This window comes from Oncorhynchus clarkii, chromosome 32 (genome assembly GCF_045791955.1).
Source record: "Oncorhynchus clarkii lewisi isolate Uvic-CL-2024 chromosome 32, UVic_Ocla_1.0, whole genome shotgun sequence".
Taxonomy (NCBI): Eukaryota; Metazoa; Chordata; class Actinopteri; order Salmoniformes; family Salmonidae; genus Oncorhynchus; species Oncorhynchus clarkii.
In genome coordinates, this window is record NC_092178.1 from 39232475 (window position 1) to 39254796 (window position 22322).

At 42.6% G+C, this 22322-nt stretch overlaps 2 protein-coding genes across 4 annotated transcripts in view; both read left to right on the forward strand.

The window, feature by feature from the left end:
• The first annotated feature begins 363 nt into the window (after window positions 1-363).
• Window positions 364-7160, forward strand: LOC139392323 (zinc finger protein 182-like). 2 transcript variants are annotated; one of them, XM_071140228.1, is made up of 5 exons: window positions 364-421; window positions 987-1150; window positions 2374-2489; window positions 3050-3193; window positions 5844-7160. In XM_071140228.1, exons 2-5 carry the CDS (start codon window positions 1036-1038, stop codon window positions 6531-6533), a joined length of 1065 nt encoding a protein of 354 aa, XP_070996329.1. In that variant the 5' UTR covers window positions 364-421; window positions 987-1035; the 3' UTR covers window positions 6534-7160. The 2 variants fall into 2 exon arrangements, with proteins under 2 accessions (XP_070996329.1, XP_070996328.1); XM_071140227.1 differs by lacking the exon at window positions 364-421 and having other exon boundaries at window positions 921-1150.
• Window positions 7161-10601: 3441 nt separating this feature from the next.
• Window positions 10602-22322, forward strand: part of LOC139391633 (histone-lysine N-methyltransferase 2B-like) — an 83400-nt gene continuing 71679 nt past the window's right edge. For both annotated transcript variants that reach the window (XR_011629585.1, XM_071139019.1), the window contains exon 1: window positions 10602-10960. Coding sequence is in view for 1 of the 2 variants with exons in the window: in XM_071139019.1 (XP_070995120.1) it covers window positions 10661-10960 (300 nt within the window). In the remaining variant the exon portion in view is untranslated. The remainder of the gene's footprint in view (window positions 10961-22322) is intronic.

Genomic DNA, 22322 nt, shown 5'->3' on the forward strand with positions numbered 1-22322 from the left:
CAATAAAAACAACGCCTCAAAGAGAGGACATGAGGTAGTTGCTTTAAGACAAATGAGTAGGCAACAGTCACCGATAAACCATCTATCCTCAACAGCTCCCTCCTGTAGGCATATATACCAACATTGCTGTTCTGCAGAATGGACAAATCCTGCGTGTACCACCTGGCTACCACGATACATCTCATTATTTTAATATTGTTTTGAATGTTCGTTGACTTCAACTGCCTGTATTCAATAGAGACGCTATGCTTCCTAGCCTCATGTCATGAATATACATAGACAAATCGAGGCAATTTGGATATTAAGTGTGTTTTCTCCCACCAAGTCTCTCAACTAGCAGTGATTGCCAAATCCGTATAATCCAGTGTCACGTGATGTGGGTCAAGAGTTCACACAAAGACTTCATTTCATTGGACACTGGGTAAGGAACGGTTGAAGCTAACTAGCTAGCTACGTATACATGTTTACATTGATTTTGCCTTGGATTTGAGTGTGCAATCCCAAATTATATAAACAAATCTGCATAAAAACCTAGTGCAACAATATAGCTAATGCTATTTTATCATTTTTTGCGGAAAATGTCTGCTTTAGTTCCAGTTTGAAATCCCCCCTCCCTGTTGTCTGCATTGCCTGGCTAAATATATAACGTTATTTGCTTTCTTATATTTGTTGTTTTTCTGTGTGGTTATCAATACCTTTTTCTGTTCTGTAAAACATATCTAGTGGCAAAGGCTAAGCCCGCCAGCCTTCCTTCCTAGCTAGTTAGCATGCTAAATAATCATTCATCAAGTTCCTCAATCATTTGATCCACGGCGCATTTTGTTGGTTGTTGCTCGCTACGTTACCTAATTAGCGTTAGTTATCGAAACATACACACAGGTTCACATTGGCTTGCTATTAGTTGACAATTAACGTGAGAAAAATAAGACAATGCTGCAAATAGGAATTTATTCCCACATCCGATGATGCCTGTATTTGTGTTACAGCCCGATGATGTAAACTTGTGTTTGCATTGCTGGGTGGATTCAGACGTCGATGGAGTTGGGTAATGTTATGTTGGACATAGAGCAGGTCGTTTTGGGGGAAGAGGTGATGACCAGTGCCACATCGTCCACCATCAAGCCACAGACTGTTCCTGCTATCCAACCCTGTAAGCACACATTTGTGTATATCTTTTATATATATTTTTCCCCCCTCACCTTTATTTAACCAGGTAGGCCAGTTGAGAACAAGTTCTCATTTGCAACTGCGACCTGGCCAAGATAAAGCAAAGCAGTGCAGACAAAAAACAACACAGAGAGACTTGGTGGGAGAATACATGGGATAAACAAAAGTACAGTCAGTAACACAATAGAAAAATCTATATACAGTGTGTGCAAATGGAGTAAGGAGGTAAGGCAATAAATAGGCCAATAGTAGCGAAGTAATTAAAATTTAGCAAATTAACACTGGAGTGATAGATGTGCAGATGATGATGTCCAAGTAGAAATACTGGTGTGCAAAAAAAGTAAATAAATACAATATGGGGATGAGGTAGGTAGTTGGATGGGCTATTTACAGATGGGCTGTGTACAGCTGCAGCGATCGGTAAGCTGCTCGGATAGCTGATGCTTAAAGTTAGTGAGGGAGATATGTCTCCACCTTAAGCGATTTTTGCAAATCGTTCCAGGCATTGGCAGCAGAGAACTGGAAGGAAAGGCGGTCAAAGGAGGAATTGGTTTTGGGGGTGACAGTGAAATATACCTGCTTGAGCGTGTGCTACGGGTGGGTGTTGTTATGGTGACCAGTGAGCTGAGATGAGGAGGTGCTTTACCTAGCAAAGACTTATAGATGACCTGGAGCCTGTGGGTCTGGCGACAAATATGTAGCGAGGGCCAGCCGACGAGAGCATACAGGTCGCAGTGGTGGCTAGTATATGGGGCTTTGGTGACAAAACAGATGGCACTGTGATAGATTGCATTCAGTTTGCTGAGTAGAGTGTTGGAGGCTATTTTGTAAATGACAACGCCGAAGTCGAGGATCGGTAGGATAGTCAGTTTTACGAGGGTATGTTTGGCAGCATGAGTGAAGGAGGCTTTGTTGTGAAATAGGAAGCCGATTCTAGATTCATTTTTGGATTGGATTTGCTTAATATGAGTCTGGAAGGAGAGTTTACAGTCTAGAGACACCTAAGATGGTGAGGAAATTACTTTTAAAGAACAACCAGGCTTCCTCTACTGACAGGATGAGGTCAGTATCCTTCCAGGATACCCGGGCCAGGTCGATTTAAAGGCCTGCTCACAGAAGTGTTTTAGGGAGCGTTTGATAGTGATTTCAGATAGTTGTTTATGTGTTTGAATTTCAAGTGCAGGATCTCCTCTCCTTTTATTGCAGATCAGCATGACAGCCTACAGTGTTTTCAATGCTTCATTACGTTTTGTAATGCGAAGGCCAAGGAGAGGCACATGAGGAAGAGCCATCGTGAGGAATACAAGCAGTCGCTCCAACAGGTACGGAATGGATAAAAGAAATACAAGATGCATTGCAGGAGTAGGGTGAAATTGCCCCTAGATGCTGGTCTTGGGTAATTTTTAAGATTTTCTTTAGTAATGGTTAAGTTTAGAATTCAATCAAATGTATTTATAAAGCCCTTCTTACAGCTTTTGTCATAAAGTGCTGTACAGAAACCCAGCCTAAAACCCCAAACAGCAAGCAATGCAGGTGTAGAAACACGGCGGCTAGGATAAGCTCCATAGAACGGCCAGAACCTAGGAAGAAACCTAGAGAGGAGCCAGGCTATGAGGGGTGGCCAGTCCTCTTCTGGCTGTGCCGGGTGGAGATTATAACAGAACATGGCCAAGATGGTGGAACATGGTTCATAGATGACCAGCAGTGTCAAATAACAATTGGGGAGGGCAGGGGGGCTGATTGTACCTATGGGAAACTTCACCCCGGAGCTGCAAAGCGCACAGCTTAGCAGCAGGATGCTGTAGCCCTGTATGCACAGAATATATAATGATGTACATTACTTCTAACACTTAATTATTTGCTGTTTTGTGTTATTTGGCAGACCGATACGCTGTTCACCTGTTATGTGTGCGATCGTACCTACTCCTCCTCTGAGGAGCTGACACAGCACCAGACCTCACACAGCCTGGAAGACAAGCCCTTCCGCTGCCCCCACTGCCAGGGAAGCTTCCGGACCTTCTCTGAGGTGAGACAACGGTCTTTCAATGAAAGTTGGAAGGTCTTTTGTCTCTAATGACTTTTAGTGGTGTGAAAGGACCCCAGTAATCTCAGTTAACCCAGAACTAAAATCTTTCCAAATTTGGTCAGACTCTCGATTAGGTTTTGGGGGTAAACGTGTAAGAAGTTGAGATTTCCAGTTTGCGACATCTCCACCCTCGCAAAAGGACACTCTTAGCCAAAGCCCTACCTTCTGATATTTTCACCTGTGTTTATCATCTGTTGAAGCAAAGTCGTTTAACCCTTTTTACCCGTACTCGAGTTGAACATGGCAGATTTGGGCACTGATAAGCTATAAATGACATCAGAGCTCAGGCTCTGCGCTTCATTCACAGTGCTGTATGGCTTTTGACTGACAGCCGTTCTGAACATCAGCACCACACGCGGCAAGAAGTTGCCCCCGTCCTTCCTGCTAATTGGGTAACTTTTGCAGATTTTTGTTGTTGTTTGAGGGAATTCTGTAAATATGAAGAAGACTCAATGTATTTTGAAAGATGAGACATTGAAGATTAAAATAAATACCACTTTGATGTCATACAAGCAGGCCAAACACCTTTGAGTCCAAATGTGCATATCACATTTCCATATCACAATACTCATGTCATATACAGTGTCAATGTTTATAATCACTGTTTTATGTACAGTTACAAGATGACATGGTGTCAACCTGAGTTGTTCTGAACAGAATGAGCCTATGTTTGTCTATTGTGAAGAAAATTCACTGCAGAACACGCATCTGAAGGCACTCATGACTTCTTTCTATGCGCACCAAAATTCTGATCTGTTTCGCTGAATTGCCAGACACATATTTTATAACTTAGGGGGCAGGTAGCCTAGTGGTTAGAGCGTTGGGCCAGTAACCTAAATGTTGCTGGATCGAATCCCCGAGCTGACAAGGTAAAAATCTGTCGTTCTGCCCCTGAATAAGGCAGTTAACCCACTGTTCCCCGTTAGGCCGTCATTGTAAATAAGAATTTGTTCTTAACTGACTTGCCTAGTTAAATAAAGTTTACATAAAAAATACATGTTGGAAATAAAACAAGCTTTCAAATGATTTAAAATGGGCCATTTTTGGATTGATTCAGGGCTGTTCCAAACAACTACAAGTGTGCTCAGCTCAATAAAGCACCTTATATTTGAAGACTCTTCTTTAGCCTTGTGCACACTGCAGGCCAAATATGCTCAAATAAGTTTTGTTTTTCAAATTCTGTTTTGGAATACTGGTTTCCTCAGCTCAAAAAAGCACCTTATATTTGAAGACTCTTCTTTAGCCTTGTTCACACACAATGCTCCAATAAGTATGGTTTTCAAATTCCGTTTTGGAATACTGACTGTCCAAACAGCAAGTTACAAGTGACCAAATCAGACATGTGTTCAGGCATCAGTCATTTGCTGTCATGGCTATGCTTGTCATAGTAACAACCGGTGTACAGTGGTGTAGGCTGATTGGTGGTGGTGCTCGTGCTTCCTATCACTCAGAAGTTATGTAGCAATAATGCCTGCCATGGAACTTTTCCCGGTTGCTTTGAATGTTCAAAATCATAGTGTAAGAACACTTTTTAAAGCCTCAAGTTATAAGATGATCCAACTTTCAAAAGGAGTAATTTTTGGCTAGTCACAGCAGGTAGCTGTTTAGCTTTCTAGTACATTCACTCATTTTGTTTGTAAACAATTAACAAGCTAGTTAGCTACAACCTCCATGTTCTTGTCAAACTCAACAGAGATGGCAAATAACAGTTTTAAAAACCACCTGAGGGCAAAAAAATCAGATTTGACCGTTCAGTCACAAGTCGCATGGCCAGGTATCGGATTTGTATCTGACTTCAATGTGGCCTTTGGCTGTTCACACTGCAGGAAAAAATAACAGATTTGAATCGGATATGCAAAAAAATAGGATTTGAGTCTTCAAACTGCTTGAAATGACTTAGGAACTGTGCACGTGGCCACTTGGAGACTGCAGTTATTACTCTGTCAAACCATTGTAAAAAAAACAAAAAAACATTCATATGTTGCACCTACCCCACGTTTTTCAGGAATATTCTTATGTTACTGAATATATCCAGAGTATTTTCAGATTTTGTTATTATCAAATGCAGTGAAAAGTACAGTAAATGTAAACTGCACATACAATCAAGTGTAATGTTTGGATTCAGTCTTGAACTGTTATCAGCTTTGGTCTAATAATTTCCCCATAACTTTTTATTTCTTCTGTAAGAAACATTTCAATTTAGCCCTGTCCATATAGGCCAATTCCCATGAGTGTCAAGAGTTAAGCACTGCCTTTGCCCTATCCTGATGCGTCCAAATTACCAGTGACGAAAACACAAGACCCAGAATGTATTAATGCTTCTTATTATCTTACGCATCCCATAGAATGCAGACAGATCTACGGTACCAGTTATGTTTACATAGTCTGTCCATGAGATATTAGGACCCCAGCAATATTAGCTGTGGTCATGGCATCAGCTAATGGGAATCCCAATAAAGATAAAGAACCAGGGGCTAGGCAGGTGCTCTGTAGTGCATCTGCCTTCTGTTGTCCATTGGTGCCTTGGTCCCCATGTTTGTTTCCCCAAGATGCCCTAAGCCTCTTATAATTTTGTTTCTGTCTCTCATAGTTGACAGTCCACCGGCGACAGCTGTGCAAGGAGCGACAGTGTGTGTGCAAGGAATGTGGCATGGTATTCCGGGGCCCAAACCAGTTACGCACCCACCGCCTCACCCAGCACCCCCAGCCACTGGAAGAGGAGGAGGATGACACCAAGACTCACCGTTGTGGCAAGTGTGGCCGCGGGTTTGAGGCGGAGGTGGATCTTGTGCTGCATCAGGAGAACTTTGCGGGGGATCAGCATTGCGATGCAAAGTTCCCGGCCAAAAAACGTGGCCGACCTCCCAAGAAAGTGTCTGAGGCAGCAAACGGAGAGAAGAGTGGTGAAGCTGAGGAGGGGGGAGAGGAGTCTGTGGCAAATAGAGGGAAAGGACCGGGGCGACCCCCTAAGGAGGAGCTCCAAATTCCCTGTCCTGAAGCTGAGTGTGACCTCACCTTCTCCTCTGTTGCCCTTCTCCGGGCCCACAAGAAGGAGAAGCACGGGCGGCCGCCTCAACCTCGCAAGGCTCACCCCTGCTCTGAGTGTGAAGAGAGCTATGCCCGGCTGGAGCAGCTCAAAGCCCACATGGCCAGGGCTCACAGCTCTGGCCGACACAACTGCCCCACCTGCGGCAAGAGCTTTAGTCGGGAGAGCAACCTAAAGGCACACCAGAAGACACACACTGAGGGAGAAGAGGCAACAGACAAAGAAAGGAGATAATCTCGGGAAAGGGAATATCATCATGAAAAATGTATGTAATGGTTTAGGGTTTTGAAAATATAATTTTGATTAAAACAGGCCTTGATGTGGGTGGGATTTTTTATGTTCAAGATGGGGGTTTGGAATATGTGACATACCATACACAAAAGCACTTGGATCATTAGATTGTTCCTGATTGGTCCCACCGTGGTTATTTTAAAGTGCTTTTAGAAAAACAACCTAATGTACTGTGTATAAAACCCTTTATACAGATGTGTACATAATTGTGAATTACAACTGACCCCCAGAGTGGGAATCTATTTGTTTCCATATTGCCAACACCTTTAAAAAATTATAATTTTGTATTGATATTACGGATGTAGAGCTAGTCTAACGATTTGCCTCAAATGTGAGAAGTTTTTGTAACTTATAGTATTGATTTTAGTAGGTAATCAATGGGTTTTATGGTGTACCATTCCACTCATAATTTAGTTTGTTCCTGTCAAGGCATCTTCTGATCATGTACATTTGTATTGGTCTGGAGAATCCATTGTTCCGTGAAGGATGTCATTGTTGTATTCAGGTGATCTTGTACTTTTTTTCATCCACAATGAAATAGTAATGCATTAAACTAAGGAGTGATTTAAATTGCAGTCTGTAATCAATGTGAATTTAAGGTTATGGGAAATGTCAACCTGAAATGAATGGAAACTATAAGCACTGAATAAGATTGTATTGTGCTTATCTTTTCCATTCATTTGGGGTTGTTGTGGCAGAAGGAGCTAGTGAGGATAGATAGGAAGAATGAGGAGGACAGCCAAAGGCTTGTGGCAGAAAAGGGAAAAGATGAGGAGAGGTCAAGGAGGAAGAAAGACAAAGGGATAGAGAATAACAGCCTCAAAGGCAAAAGCTTGCAGTGGAGAAGGGAGTAAGGATGAGAATAACACCTTGAACGAGCTAAAGCGTGAGCTGGAGATGATCCTGGCTAATTGGAGAGGAGATTGGTTAAGGAGGGATGGGTCAAGGCCAGCCTGGAGATGGAGAGGAGCAGCAAAGAAATAGGAGAAATAGGGATGATGCTGCTGAAGGAGATGGATGCTTTGGAGAAGTCACCATCCAAAAATACTTCCTGAATATTGGCAGGTGGTGAGTCAAATGAAAATGAACATCATGGAGAAGGAGTGCAGAGAGAGATGGAAAGACATCTTTTTTGGGGAGGGTATTTTATATCATTGCTGTGCTCACCGCTCATGGTTGTCATTTAAAATAAGAATCTGTGTGGTTACCTGCACAATTTTATACTGAACAAAAATATAAATGCAACATGCACCAATTTCAAAGATTTTACTGAGTTACAGTTCATATAATAAAATCAGTCAATTTAAATATATTCATTTGGCCCTAATCTATGAATTTCACACTCCTGGGAATACAGATATGCATCTGTTGGTCACAGATATACAGTGCCTTGCGAAAGTATTCGGCCCCCTTGAACTTTGCGACATTTTGCCACATTTCAGGCTTCAAACATAAAGATATAAAACTGTATTTTTTTGTGAAGAATCAACAACAAGTGGGACACAATCATGAAGTGGAACGACATTTATTGGATATTTCAAACTTTTTTAACAAATCAAAAACTGAAAAATTGGGCGTGCAAAATTATTCAGCCCCCTTAAGTTAATACTTTGTAGTGCCATCTTTTGCTGCGATTACAGCTGTAAGTCGCTTGGGGTATGTCTCTATCAGTTTTGCACATCGAGAGACTGACATTTTTTCCCATTCCTCCTTGCAAAACAGCTCGAGCTCAGTGAGGTTGGATGGAGAGCATTTGTGAACAGCAGTTTTCAGTTCTTTCCACAGATTCTCGATTGGATTCAGGTCTGGACTTTGACTTGGCCATTCTAACACCTGGATATGTTTATTTTTGAACCATTCCATTGTAGATTTTGCTTTATGTTTTGGATCATTGTCTTGTTGGAAGACAAATCTCCGTCCCAGTCTCAGGTCTTTTGCAGACTCCATCAGGTTTTCTTCCAGAATGGTCCTGTATTTTGCTCCATCCATCTTCCCATCAATTTTAACCATCTTCCCTGTCCCTGCTGAAGAAAAGCAGGCCCAAACCATGATGCTGCCACCACCATGTTTGACAGTGGGGATGGTGTGTTCAGGGTGATGAGCTGTGTTGCTTTTACGCCAAACATAACGTTTTGCATTGTTGCCAAAAAGTTCAATTTTGGTTTCATCTGACCAGAGCACCTTCTTCCACATGTTTGGTGTGTCTCCCAGGTGGCTTGTGGCAAACTTTAAACGACACTTTTTATGGATATCTTTAAGAAATGGCTTTCTTCTTGCCACTCTTCCATAAAGGCCAGATTTGTGCAATATACAACTGATTGTTGTCCTATGGACAGAGTCTCCCACCTCAGCTGTAGATCTCTGCAGTTCATCCAGAGTGATCATGGGCCTCTTGGCTGCATCTCTGATCAGTCTTCTCCTTGTATGAGCTGAAAGTTTAGAGGGACGGCCAGGTCTTGGTAGATTTGCAGTGGTCTGATACTCCTTCCATTTCAATATTATCGCTTGCACAGTGCTCCTTGGGATGTTTAAAGCTTGGGAAATCTTTTTGTATCCAAATCCGGCTTTAAACTTCTTCACAACAGTATCTCGGACCTGCCTGGTGTGTTCCTTGTTCTTCATGATGCTCTCTGCGCTTTTAACGGACCTCTGAGACTATCACAGTGCAGGTGCATTTATACGGAGACTTGATTACACACAGGTGGATTGTATTTATCATCATTAGTCATTTAAGTCAACATTGGATCATTCATCGATCCTCACTGAACTTTTGGAGAGAATTTGCTGCACTGAAAGTAAAGGGGCTGAATAATTTTGCACGCCCAATTTTTCAGTTTTTGATTTGTTAAAAAAGTTTGAAATATCCAATAAATGTCGTTCCACTTCATGATTGTGTCCCACTTGTTGTTGATTCTTCACAAAAAAATACAGTTTTATATCTTTATGTTTGAAGCCTGAAATGTGGCAAAAGGTCGCAAAGTTCAAGGGGGGCGAACACTTTCGCAAGGCACTGTATATATATATTTAAAAAAATGGGCCTCAGGTTCTTGTCATTGTATTTTTGTGCATTTAAATTGCCATCGATAAAATGCAATTGTGTTTGTTGTTCGTAGCTGATGCCTTGCCATACCATAACCCCACCGCCACCATGGGGCACTGTTCACGACGTTGACATCAGCAAACCGCTTACACAACGCCATACACTTCTGCAGTTGTGAGGCCGGTTGGACGTACTGCCAAATTTTCTAAAACAACGTTGGAGGTGGCTTATGTTAGAGAAATTAACATTACATTCTCTGGCAACAGCTCTGGTGGACATTCCTGCAGTTAGCATGCCAATTGCACGGCCCCCCAAAACTTGAGACATCTGTGTCACTGTGTTGTCTGACAAAACTTCACATTTTATAGTGACCTTTTATTGTCCCCAGCACAAGGTGCACCTGTGTAATGATAATGCTGTTTAATCATCTTGATATGTCATACCCCTCAGGTAGATGGATTATCTTGGCAAAGGAGAAATGGTCACCAACGGGGATGTAAACAAATGTGTGCAAAACATTTGAGAGAAATAAGCATTTTATGCATATGGGACATTTCTGGGATCTTTTATTTTAGCTCATGAAACGAACACCTTACATGTTGCGTTTATATATTTTTTCAGTGTATATACATACATATTATGGTCAAAAGGAGAGGAACGTGGGCAGAAGGGGAAAAAGGCTAAAAGTTACAAACATTTACTGTAAGTGGACTGAATAATAACATTTTTAGATATTCTTTTACTATAATTTATGTTTATTTGATTTTATTTGAATTATTTTGTATTAATTGAAATATAAAACACGAATAAAACAAGCTGTCTATGTATGTACTCATTCACATTCACTAACACTCGAAAGGACGCTCACAATGATGAAATACAACAAACTCGTTTTCCCATGATGCAACGGTATTTCCTTCCTATCTCGCGCCTTTCCATCTTGTTTTACCACAAATCAACAGCGTACCACCGTCGTCGTCGTTGTTGTTGTAGCAGCAGCAGCAGCAGCAGCAGCAGCAGCAAGTGAATAATGGCGGAATCGGGGGGGGGATTAACATATCCTGCTAATGTGACTGGCTTTAACACTCCGGTCGTGGCCCGGTCTCGTTTCCCGGGCCGGCCATGGACATCTCGTATTCGGCTACGGTCTGAGAAACGTCCGCAGCGGGGACGATTGGACTCGGAAGGTGGAGAGGTAATCACTGGAGGCCCGAGGCCAATCAACATTGGACTAACGTTGTGCGAGGACCCGTCACTGCTACGCTTACTCGGGATTGCCGAGAAACATAGGCGCCAGAGCGAGGCGGGTTTCTACTCAAGCGGGAGTGAGGTGAGTTTCCAAGCCATGCACTGTGTACCAGCCCCACACCACAGACCCAATTAAAACGTGTGTTTCACAGCCCTTTCTGTAATATAGGTGATATTGAGAATCAAGTGTTCGCGATAACGTTCATACCTGGGCTAGTAAACGTTCGCTAGCTATGTAGCTTTATATCTAAATGATACAATTGTTAACGCTTGCTAACGTTAGCTACCAATCCACTACTCAGTGGCAAGTTGACAAACTAGTAGGTAACATAGTGACAACATATCCAAGGCTGACCATCTCCTAGACCGACTAACTTTACCTTTACTAGAATCTTTGACAATCGTTTACTTTAGGCGGTAAAATTTGCGGTAGCCAACGTCACCTTAGCTGGATACAAGCTTGTTGTCTGCTTGCCTGGAAACCCGGCGTTGAATTGTCTGGCAGAAATAAGAATTTTAATCTGTAAAGTTTCTTCCCATGACACCTACAAGCCAGAATCTTGAATGCAATTACATTTTAAGAGTACTAGTTGTCCGTGCGATTGGTCCTTTTGGTGGTAGGATTGTGAGACTATCCACAGGAAAACCTAATGAAATAAAATAGTTAAAGCGCTGGTAGTGTGTTCAGATTTACAGTGCATTCGTAGTCAGAACCCTTGACTTTCCACGTTTTGTTACGTTACAGCCTTATTTTAAAATTGATTAAATGGTTTTTGTTACCATCAATCAACACACAATACCACATATTGACAAAGCATTCATAAGAGTGGTGAGAGAGACACAGCTGCATGTGAGCGCTCACATTTTTCAACATGTTTTTAGAAAAGGATAGATTTGGAGTTAGATCAACTTAATTAACCGGTGAGATTAGTGCTACCAAGGTTTCCTTTTTCCAAGCATTACAGAGGGTGCTCTAGTAAACAAACAGCAGAGACCTGAGGACACCATCCAACCTGGAACTGAGTGAGTAGTGTTTGGTCTGATGCTATTTTGAAAGCCAAGAATAAAAATAAAGTACATTACAATTATATAATTTACTTTATGGGGACTGAATGCTGAGTTAAGGCTGCCAGGCTTGCTAGGACAGACCAGATGCAACTTTAATTAGCACTGAGGTGTGAAGTGAAAGGTGTTGAGGCCTTTGGGCCCAACAAGTGGCAGGAGTCTTTCAAGACCCCTTTGAAGCCCCCTCCTGCTCTTCAAAGACCACTGGCATTTAATACAAGAAATCTGCCATCAGAAATAAGAGCTTCTCCCAAGTGGGTGTGACACTTGCTTCCGTTGCCTGCTGCATTGCTGCTTGGATTCCACCTGGTGATCTGTTCACTGCCCTGGCCTGTCTACCCCTGTCTGGTACAGGTACCACCACCATACGCCCTCTGCCGAGCTTTCGCTCGCCTCCAGCACACACACACACTTTTGGAGCAAGTGACTCTGAACTTACAATGGCTAACCCAAAGTTGTGTTATCTATTAAAAAACAATCTTGTTAATTTTGACCTCTGCATGCTTGGACTACGAACTTTATTTACCCAACCGTGGGACAGGCTGTTTGTTCCCTCACTCGGGACTCTGACTCTATTGGTTACACAGACTTTTGGCCTCCCATCCTATTCGAACTACCTCTTGCCGGCTTTGTATTTATGTTACCTGATGAAATTGCTGTACAATATGATCTTGTTGCCTTCTGATGCACATTTATATTTCATAAATCAGCACTGCAGAGCTCTTCATTTTCTATGCCTTGATTGCATTACTGTTGATGATACATAGAAATATGCATGTTCACCCTGGCCCATCTACTGTTGCTATCCCCAAATCAGAGCAGAAGTCAGAAATCTGCTTCACTGATTTCTGCTTTCATAAAAGCCTGAGTTTTCTGCATTTTAACACCAAGGTTATTACCTGAAATGGATCAGTTGAAAGTGTGGTTTCACAGCTCCAATCCAGATGTGTTGGTCATTACTGAGACGTGGTTAAGGAAGAGTGTTTTGAATACTGATGTGAACCTTTCTGATTATAACCTTTTTTGGCAAGACCGATCTTCCAAAGGTGGGGGGAGTGGCAATCTTTTACCAAGGATCACCTGTAGTGCTCGGTTCTCTCCACCAAGTCTGTCCCAAAACAATTTGATTTGCTGGTTTTAAGCATTAAGCTTTCAAATTGCTCTTTGTTGGCTGTGTGCTATCGTCCTCCATCAGGACTGGCCTGTACCTTACCTGCCCTAAGCTCTTTCCTGGCCCCTTACACACAGTCTGAATTTGTCCTGCTAGGTGACCTAAACTGGGACCTGCTTAACCACCTGACGAAGTCGTAAAGAAATGGGACTCCCTAAATCTTTTTCAGATTATTACCAATCCCACAAGGTATGACTCCAAACACCCAGAAAAGGCTGCTCTCCTCGACGTTATCCTCACAAATAATCCTGATGGGTATCAGTCTGGTGTTTTCTGTAATGACCTTAGTGATCACTGTTTTACAGCATGTGTTTGTAATGGCTGCTCAGTGAAACAACCTGTCCTGATTTGTCATTGATGCTTGCTGAACATTAATGAGCAAGCCTTCCTTCATGAACTGGACTCTGTAAAATGGTGTAGAATCAGCTTGATCCCCTCTGTCGAAGACACTTGGACCTTCTTTTTTTGATATTTTCAGTGGTATTGTTAACAAACACACCCCCATAAAGAAAATTTGAATTAAAAACCGGTTCAGTCCTTGGTTTGACCGTGATCTTGCAGAGTTGCTCCACTTCAATAATTGCATTGGCGAAAGGCTCGGCACATGCATACTCAGGCTGACTGGCTATCGTTCAGGCAAATGAGAAATAAGTGCGCTCAGGTTTTCCGGAAGGCCAAAGTTAGTTACTTTAAGGATCCGTTCTCTCTCTGTGGGTCTAACCCCAAGCAGTTCTGCGAAACAGTTAAAGACCTGGAGGATAAACCCTCCTCACAGCTGCCCATGTTCCTTAATGTTGATGATGTGGTTGTTACTGACAAGAAACACATGGCTGAGCTCTTTAATCTCAATGAAGTGGTGTCAGGATTCCTATTTGACTCAGCCATGCCTCATTGCCCGTCCAACTTTTCCTCATCTCCCAACCCTTCTAATGCGACTATCCCCGATGCTTCTCTTTTTCCCCTGCCCCACTACAAAATGTATCCCTGCAGGCAGTCACTGAGTCCAAGGTGCTAAAGGAGCTCCTGAAACTCCCAAAAAACATTTGGGACAGATGGTTTAGACCCTTTCTTCTTTAAGGTTGCTGCCTCTATCATCGCCAAGCCTATCTCTGACCTTTTTAACCTCTCTCTCCTTTCCTGGGAGGTTCCAATTGCTTGGAAGGCAGCCACGGTTTGTCATTTTATTTCAATGGGGACATCAAGTTGATCATAACTGTTATAGGCCTATTTCTATTTTCCCCTGTTTATCAAAAGTGTTGTAAAACTTGTCACTAACCAACTGACTGGCTTTCTTGATGTCTAGTATTCTCTCTGGTACGAAATCTGCTTTACACTCAGGTTGTGGATGTGTCACTGCTACCTTAACTTCTTGACGCACCCATCCCATTAGCGGGATCATTTTCGTCAATATCCGCTGAATTGCAGAGTGCCAAATTCTAATTAAATGACAAAAATATTTATTTTTCATGAAATCACAAGTGCATTATAGCAAAACACAGCTTAGCTTGTTGTTAATCAACCTGGCGTGTCAGATTTCAAAAAAGCTTTTCGGCGAAAGCATACCAAGCGTTTATATAAGGACATTTCTCTCAGCAGACAACATTACAAACAGCTAGCAGCAAAGTAAATTGGTCACGCAAGTCAGAAAAGCAATAAAATGAATCGCTTACCTTTGATCTTCGGATATTTGCACTCACGAGACTCCCAGTTACACAATAAATGTTCCTTTTGTTCCATAAAGATTATTGTTATATCCAAAATACCTCCATTTGGAGGCCGCGTTATGTTCAGAAATCCACAGGAAAGAGCGGTCACAACGGGGCAGACAAATTACAAATATTATCTGTAAAGTTTGTAGAAACATGTCAAAGTTTTTTATAATCAATCCTCAGGTTGTTTTTACAATATATAATCGGACTGTAGCTTCTTCAATAGGAGAGAGAGCAAAAATGTCTGTTCCACTCTGTTGGCGCATGCAAAACGCTGCTGGCACCCAGCCATACACTGAGGTGATGTGATCTTTCTCGCTAATTTTTCAGAATAAAAGCCTGAAACGATGTCTAAAGACTGTTCACATATTTTTATTGACTTGGCCAAAGCTTTTGATATGGTAGACCATTCCATTCTTGTGGGCCGGCTAAGGAGTATTGGTGTCTTTGAGGGGTCATTGACCTGGTTTGCTAACTACCTCAGAGTGCAGTGTATAAAGTCAGAAAATCTGCATAAATAAAACATATTACATTTTTTTTTGCATATCTATACAAAAAACACTTAAGTATTCAGACCCTTTACTCAGTACTTTGAAGCACCTTTGGAAGTGATTGCAGGCTCAAGTGTTCTTGGGTATGACGCTACAAGCTTGGCACACCTGTATTTGCGGTGCTCCCAATCTTTTCTGCAGATCCTCTCAAGCTTTGTCAGGTTGGATGGGGAGTGTCGCTGTACAGTTATTTTCAGGTCTTTTCAGAGATGTTCGATCGGGTTGAAGTCAGGACTCTGTCTGGTCTGTCTCATAGCAAAGGGTCTGGATACATTGTGTAAATAAGGACTTTCTGGGTTTTTGAACGTATACATTTCCAAAAATTTGTAAAAACCTGTTTTCGCTTTGTTAATATGGGGTATTGTGTGTAGATTGAGGACTTAAGAAAAACGAAATATATTTTAGAATAAGGCTAAAATGTGAAAAAAGGAAAGGGGTCTGAATACTTTCCAAACGCACTGTATATCACATGAAGCATGCACATAGCCTTGTAAACGTGTGCACGAGCTAAGCAATTATGCATACGTTTCATGCATGTATTTTCATCTTGCGCGTGCTTCAGGTGATATCTGAATACGCTACCAGCGCTTTAATAACTCTTGGAACTACCCATCCCGGATCCAGGAGAATTGTCAGCAACTACACTAATTAGCATAGCGCAACGGTCAAATAATCTTACTAGAACATATTCATGAAATCACAAGTGAAATATAGCGAAACACAGCTTAGCCTTTTGTTAAAAAGTTGATGTAATTACACTTTCCTGTGGATATATTGTCTCACATTCCTACCGCCAATAGGACCAACTGCATGGACAACCGGTAAATTACATTATATCATTTTATTCAACGTAGAGTCAAGAAAGTTTCCCATCATGACCTCTAACTCTCATTTCTGCCCGACATTGTATTCAATGCAATTCAACGTCCGGTTTCCAGGCAAGTTATATGCCAACTTAGCTATAGTAAAACACTTTGAGGAAAGTGATGATACTGTATCTACATTTGCAACACAGTCACATTCACACAAATGCACCATTACACTACATAGTATCAATGTGGATCTGGTTCAGTCAGATTATTGCCCATATACTGTAGCATCTCTCACCCAGTCCGCTCCAGACAGCCCTCAATTCGTGCCAAACGACTGAGCCCGTGAAACATTCACGGGAAAATATTCATGAGACGTTCCTCTGCATTTTTTGAGTGGGCTAAACCAAAAGCTTGGCCTGTGTCATTTTAAACTAAGCAGTTTGTCCTACCTAGTATTTGACGGACTTCTCACACCCTGATACTACTAGTATCAGCTATCTCTTGTATGTGAGCTTGTCATCGCATCATCAATCAAATTGGTGCCCAAGCTCACAACAACTAGGCTAATTGCGGCTTGACATGAGATCTGTGCATGGATATTTGCCCCATTCCGCAAGCAATTTAGAACTAGTCTACTGATAGACCAGCGTTTCCCGAAATCTGTCCTCGGGACCCCAAGGTGATTCAAAATTATCAACGCTTGATTGGTTGATTATTTGATTCAGCTGTGTAGTGCTAGGGGGACAAAAACAAAACATGCACCCCTTGGGGCCTTGAGGACCAAGTTTGGGAAACCCTTTTCATAGACCAATGCATCCTAGATGGCTAGTTAATCACCATCTCCTTTTTTCCCCTCCATTTTTTTATTTTTCAACAGTACTATCAGTCTTTCTTTCACCAGGCTTTGTAGTTGACTTATTGAATAGCAATGGGCATAGGCCTGTGTTAGAATATTAGATGTTGTGATAACAAGCTGCTAGATCTCTTGGATCAAATCAAATTTTATTTGTCACACATACACATGGTTAGCAGATGTTAATGCGAGTGTAGCGAAATGCTTGTGCTTCTAGTTCCGACAATGCAGTAATAACCAACAAGTAATCTAACTAACAATTCCAAAACTACTGTCTTATACACACAAGTGTAAGGGGATAAAGAATATGTACATACAGTGCCTTGCGAAAGTATTCGGCCCCCTTGAACTTTGCGACCTTTTGCCACATTTCAGGCTTCAAACATAAAGATATAAAACTGTATTTTTTTGTGAAGAATCAACAACAAGTGGGACACAATCATGAAGTGGAACGACATTTATTGGATATTTCAAACTTTTTTAACAAATCAAAAACTGAAAAATTGGGCGTGCAAAATTATTCAGCCCCTTTACTTTCAGTGCAGCAAACTCTCTCCAGAAGTTCAGTGAGGATCTCTGAATGATCCAATGTTGACCTAAATGACTAATGATGATAAATACAATCCACCTGTGTGTAATCAAGTCTCCGTATAAATGCACCTGCACTGTGATAGTCTCAGAGGTCCGTTAAAAGCGCAGAGAGCATCATGAAGAACAAGGAACACACCAGGCAGGTCCGAGATACTGTTGTGAAGAAGTTTAAAGCCGGATTTGGATACAAAAAGATTTCCCAAGCTTTAAACATCCCAAGGAGCACTGTGCAAGCGATAATATTGAAATGGAAGGAGTATCAGACCACTGCAAATCTACCAAGACCTGGCCGTCCCTCTAAACTTTCAGCTCATACAAGGAGAAGACTGATCAGAGATGCAGCCAAGAGGCCCATGATCACTCTGGATGAACTGCAGAGATCTACAGCTGAGGTGGGAGACTCTGTCCATAGGACAACAATCATTCGTATATTGCACAAATCTGGCCTTTATGGAAGAGTGGCAAGAAGAAAGCCATTTCTTAAAGATATCCATAAAAAGTGTTGTTTAAAGTTTGCCACAAGCCACCTGGGAGACACACCAAACATGTGGAAGAAGGTGCTCTGGTCAGATGAAACCAAAATTGAACTTTTTGGCAACAATGCAAAACGTTATGTTTGGCGTAAAAGCAACACAGCTCATCACCCTGAACACACCATCCCCACTGTCAAACATGGTGGTGGCAGCATCATGGTTTGGGCCTGCTTTTCTTCAGCAGGGACAGGGAAGATGGTTAAAATTGATGGGAAGATGGATGGAGCCAAATACAGGACCATTCTGGAAGAAAACCTGATGGAGTCTGCAAAAGACCTGAGACTGGGACGGAGATTTGTCTTCCAACAAGACAATGATCCAAAACATAAAGCAAAATCTACAATGGAATGGTTCAAAAATAAACATATCCAGGTGTTAGAATGGCCAAATCAAAGTCCAGACCTGAATCCAATCGAGAATCTGTGGAAAGAACTGAAAACTGCTGTTCACAAATGCTCTCCATCCAACCTCACTGAGCTCGAGCTGTTTTGCAAGGATGAATGGGAAAAAATGTCAGTCTCTCGATGTGCAAAACTGATAGAGACATACCCCAAGCGACTTACAGCTGTAATCGCAGCAAAAGGTGGCGCTACAAAGTATTAACTTAAGGGGGCTGAATAATTTTGCACGCCCAATATTTCAGTTTTTGATTTGTTAAAAAAGTTTGAAATATCCAATAAATGTCGTTCCACTTCATGATTGTGTCCCACTTGTTGTTGATTCTTCACAAAAAAATACAGTTTTATATCTTTATGTTTGAAGCCTGAAATGTGGCAAAAGGTCGCAAAGTTCAAGGGGGCCGAATACTTTCGCAAGGCACTGTAAAGATATATGAATGAGTGATGGTACAGAGCGGCATGGCCAAGATACTCGATACCATCTACTGTACAGTATATACATATGAGATGAGTATGTAAACAAAGTGGCATAGTTAAAGTGGCTAGTGATACATGTATTACATAAAGATGCAGTAGATGATATAGAGTACAGTATATACATATACATATGAGATGAATAATGTAGGGTATGTAAACATTATATTAGGTAGCATTGTTTAAAGTGGGTAGTGATATATTTTACATTTCCCATCAATTCCCATTATTAAAGTGGCTGGCGTTGAGTCAGTGTGTTGGCAGCAGCCACTCAATGCTAGTGGTGGCTGTTTAACAGTCTGATGACCTTGAGATAGAAGCTGTTTTTCAGTCTCTCGGTCCCAGCTTTGATGCACCTGTACTGACCTCGCCTTCTGGATGATAGCGGGGTGAACAGGCAGTGGCTCGGGTGGTTGTTGTCCTTGATGATCTTTAGGGTGTCCTGGAGGGCAGGTAGTTTGCCCCCGGTGATGCGTTGTGCAGACCTCACTACCCTCTGGAGAGCCTTACGGTTGTGGGCGGAGCAGTTCCCGTACCAGGCGGTGATACAGCCCGCCAGGATGCTCTCGATTGTGCATCTGTAGAAGTTTGAGTGCTTTTGGTGACAAGCCAAATTTCTTAATCCTCCTGAGGTTGAAGAGGTGCTACTGCGCCTTCTTCCTGATGCTGTCTGTGTGGGTGGACCAATTCAGTTTGTCTGTGATGTGTATGCCGAGGAACTTAAAACTTGCTACCCTCTCCACTACTGTCGATGTGGATAGGGGGGTGTTCCCTCTGCTGTTTCCTGAAGTCCACAATCATCTCCTTAGTTTTGTTGACATTGAGTGTGAGGTTATTTTCCTGACACCACACTCCGAGGGCCCTCACCTCCTCCCTGTAGGCAGTCTCGTCGTTGTTGGTAATCAAGCCTACCACTGTTGTGTCGTCCGCAAACTTGATGATTGAGTTGGAGGCGTGCGCGGCCACGCAGTCGTGGGTGAACAGGGAGTACAGGAGAGGGATCAGAACGCACCCTTGTGGGGCCCCAGTGTTGAGGATCAGCGGGGTGGAGATGTTGTTGCCTACCCTCACCACCTGGGGGCGGCCCGTCAGGAAGTCCAGTACCTCGAGCTTGATGACGAGCTTGGAGGGTACTATGGTGTTAAATGCCGAGCTGTAGTCGATGAACAGCATTCTCACATAGGTATTCCTCTTGTCCAGATGGGTTAGGGCAGTGTGGTTGAGATTGCATCGTCTGTGGACCTATTTGGGCGGTAAGCAAATTGGAGTGGGTCTAGGGTGTCAGGTAGGGTGGAGGTGATATGGTCCTTGACTAGTCTCTCAAAGCACTTCATGATGACGGAAGTGAGTGCTACGGGGCGGTAGTCGTTTAGCTCAGTTACCTTAGCTTTCTTGGGAACAGGAACAATGGTGGCCCTCTTGAAGCATGTGGGAACAGCAGACTGGGTTAGGGATTGATTGAATATGTCTGTGAACACACCAGCCAGCTGGTCTGCGCATGCTCTGAGGGCGTGGCTGGGGATGCCGTCTGGGCCTGCAGCCTTGCGAGGGTTAACACGTAAACATTTTTTACTCACCTCGGCTGCAGTGAAGGAGAGGCCGCATGTTTTGGTAGCAGGCCGTGTCAGTGGCACTCTATTGTCCTCAAAGCGGGCAAAAAAGTTATTTAGTCTGCCTGGGAGCAAGACATCCTGGTCTGTGACGGGGCTGGTTTTCTTTTTGTAATCCGTGATTGACTGTAGACCCTGCCACATACCTCTTGTGTCTGAGCCGTTGAATTGAGATTCTACTTTGTCTCTATACTGACGCTTAGCTTGTTTGATTGCCTTGCGGAGGGAATAGCTACACTGTTTGTACTCGGTCATGTTTCCGGTCACCTTGCCCTGATTAAAAGCAGTGGTTTGCGCTTTCAGTTTCACGCGAATGCTGCGATCAATCCATGGTGATAAAATTGATAAAATTTAGGGAGTCTTGTTTTCAGATTAACCTTGTTAAAATCCCCAGCTACAATGAATGCAGCCTCAGGATGTATGGATTCCAGTTTGCAAAGATTCAAATAAAGTTCGTTCAGAGCCATTGATGTGTCTGCTTCGGGGGGAATATATATGGCTGTGATTATAATCGAAGAGAATTCCCTTGGTAGATAATGCGGTCGACATTTCATTGTGAGGAATTCTAAATCAGGTGAACAGAAGGACTTGAGTTCCTGTATGCTTTTGTGACCACACCACGTCTCGTTAGCCATAAGGCAAACGCCCCCGCCCCTCTTCTTACCAGAAAGATGTTTGTTTCTGTCGGCGCGATGCGTGGAGAAACCAGCTGGCTGCACCGACTCCGACAGCGTCTCTCCAGTGAGCCATGTTTCCGTGAAGCAAAGAAGGTTACAGTCTCTGATGTCCCTCTGGAATGCTACCTTTGCTCGGATTTCATCAACCTTGTTGTCAAGAGACTGGACATTGGCGAGAAGGGTGATCATGGGGTTTTACAGTGTGACATCATGTATTTCCGAATAAACTGATTCAATCCTTTGGAGGAGACTTTACAGTCACATTGTAAGTTGTCTGCTGCCTGTGGGGACCCCAGACAGCTCTACGCACTCACCAGCTGTGGAATAATGCATCAATAAAAATCTATTTTAAAAATAATGAAACGTTCAATTTGGTTTAAAGAATGCAAAAACAAAGTGTTGGATAAGTAAAAGTGCAATATGTGCCATGTAAAAAAGCTAACGTTTAAGTTCCTTGCTCAGAACATGAGAACATATGAAAGTTGGTGGTTCCTTTTAACATGAGTCTTCAATATTCCAAGGTAAGAGGTTTTAGGTTGTAGTTAATATAGTATTTATAGGACTATTTCTCTCTACCATTTGTATTTCATATACCTTTGACTATTGGATGTTCTTATAGGCACTTTAGTTTTGCCAGTGTAACAGTATAGCTTCCGTCCCCCTCCTCACCCCTACCTGGGCTCGAACCAGGAACACATCGACAACAGCCACACTCGAAGCAGCGTTACCCATCGCTCCACAAAAGCCGCGGCCATTGCAGAGCAAGGGTAATAACTACTCCAAGTCTCAGAGAGAGTGACGTTTGAAACGCTATTAGCGCGCACCCCGCTAACTAGCTAGCCATTTCACATCGGTTACACCAGCCATTAGGCTGATAGGCTTGAAGTCATAAACAGCGCTGTTCTTGCAAAGAGCTGTTGGCAAGATGCACGCAAGTGCTGTTTGAATGAATGCTTACGAGCCTGCTGCTGCCTACCATCGCTCAGTCAGACCGCTCTAT

Bases quoted from the DNA above. Each gene is read 5' to 3' on its own strand.
- LOC139392323 (XM_071140228.1), top strand. From the start codon at position 1,036: ATGGAGTTGGGTAATGTTATGTTGGACATAGAGCAGGTCGTTTTGGGG. The intron at 1,151-2,373 runs GTAAGCACACAT...CTTTTATTGCAG, and splicing joins TGTTCCTGCTATCCAACCCT to ATCAGCATGACAGCCTACAG. The intron at 2,490-3,049 runs GTACGGAATGGA...GTTATTTGGCAG, and splicing joins ACAAGCAGTCGCTCCAACAG to ACCGATACGCTGTTCACCTG.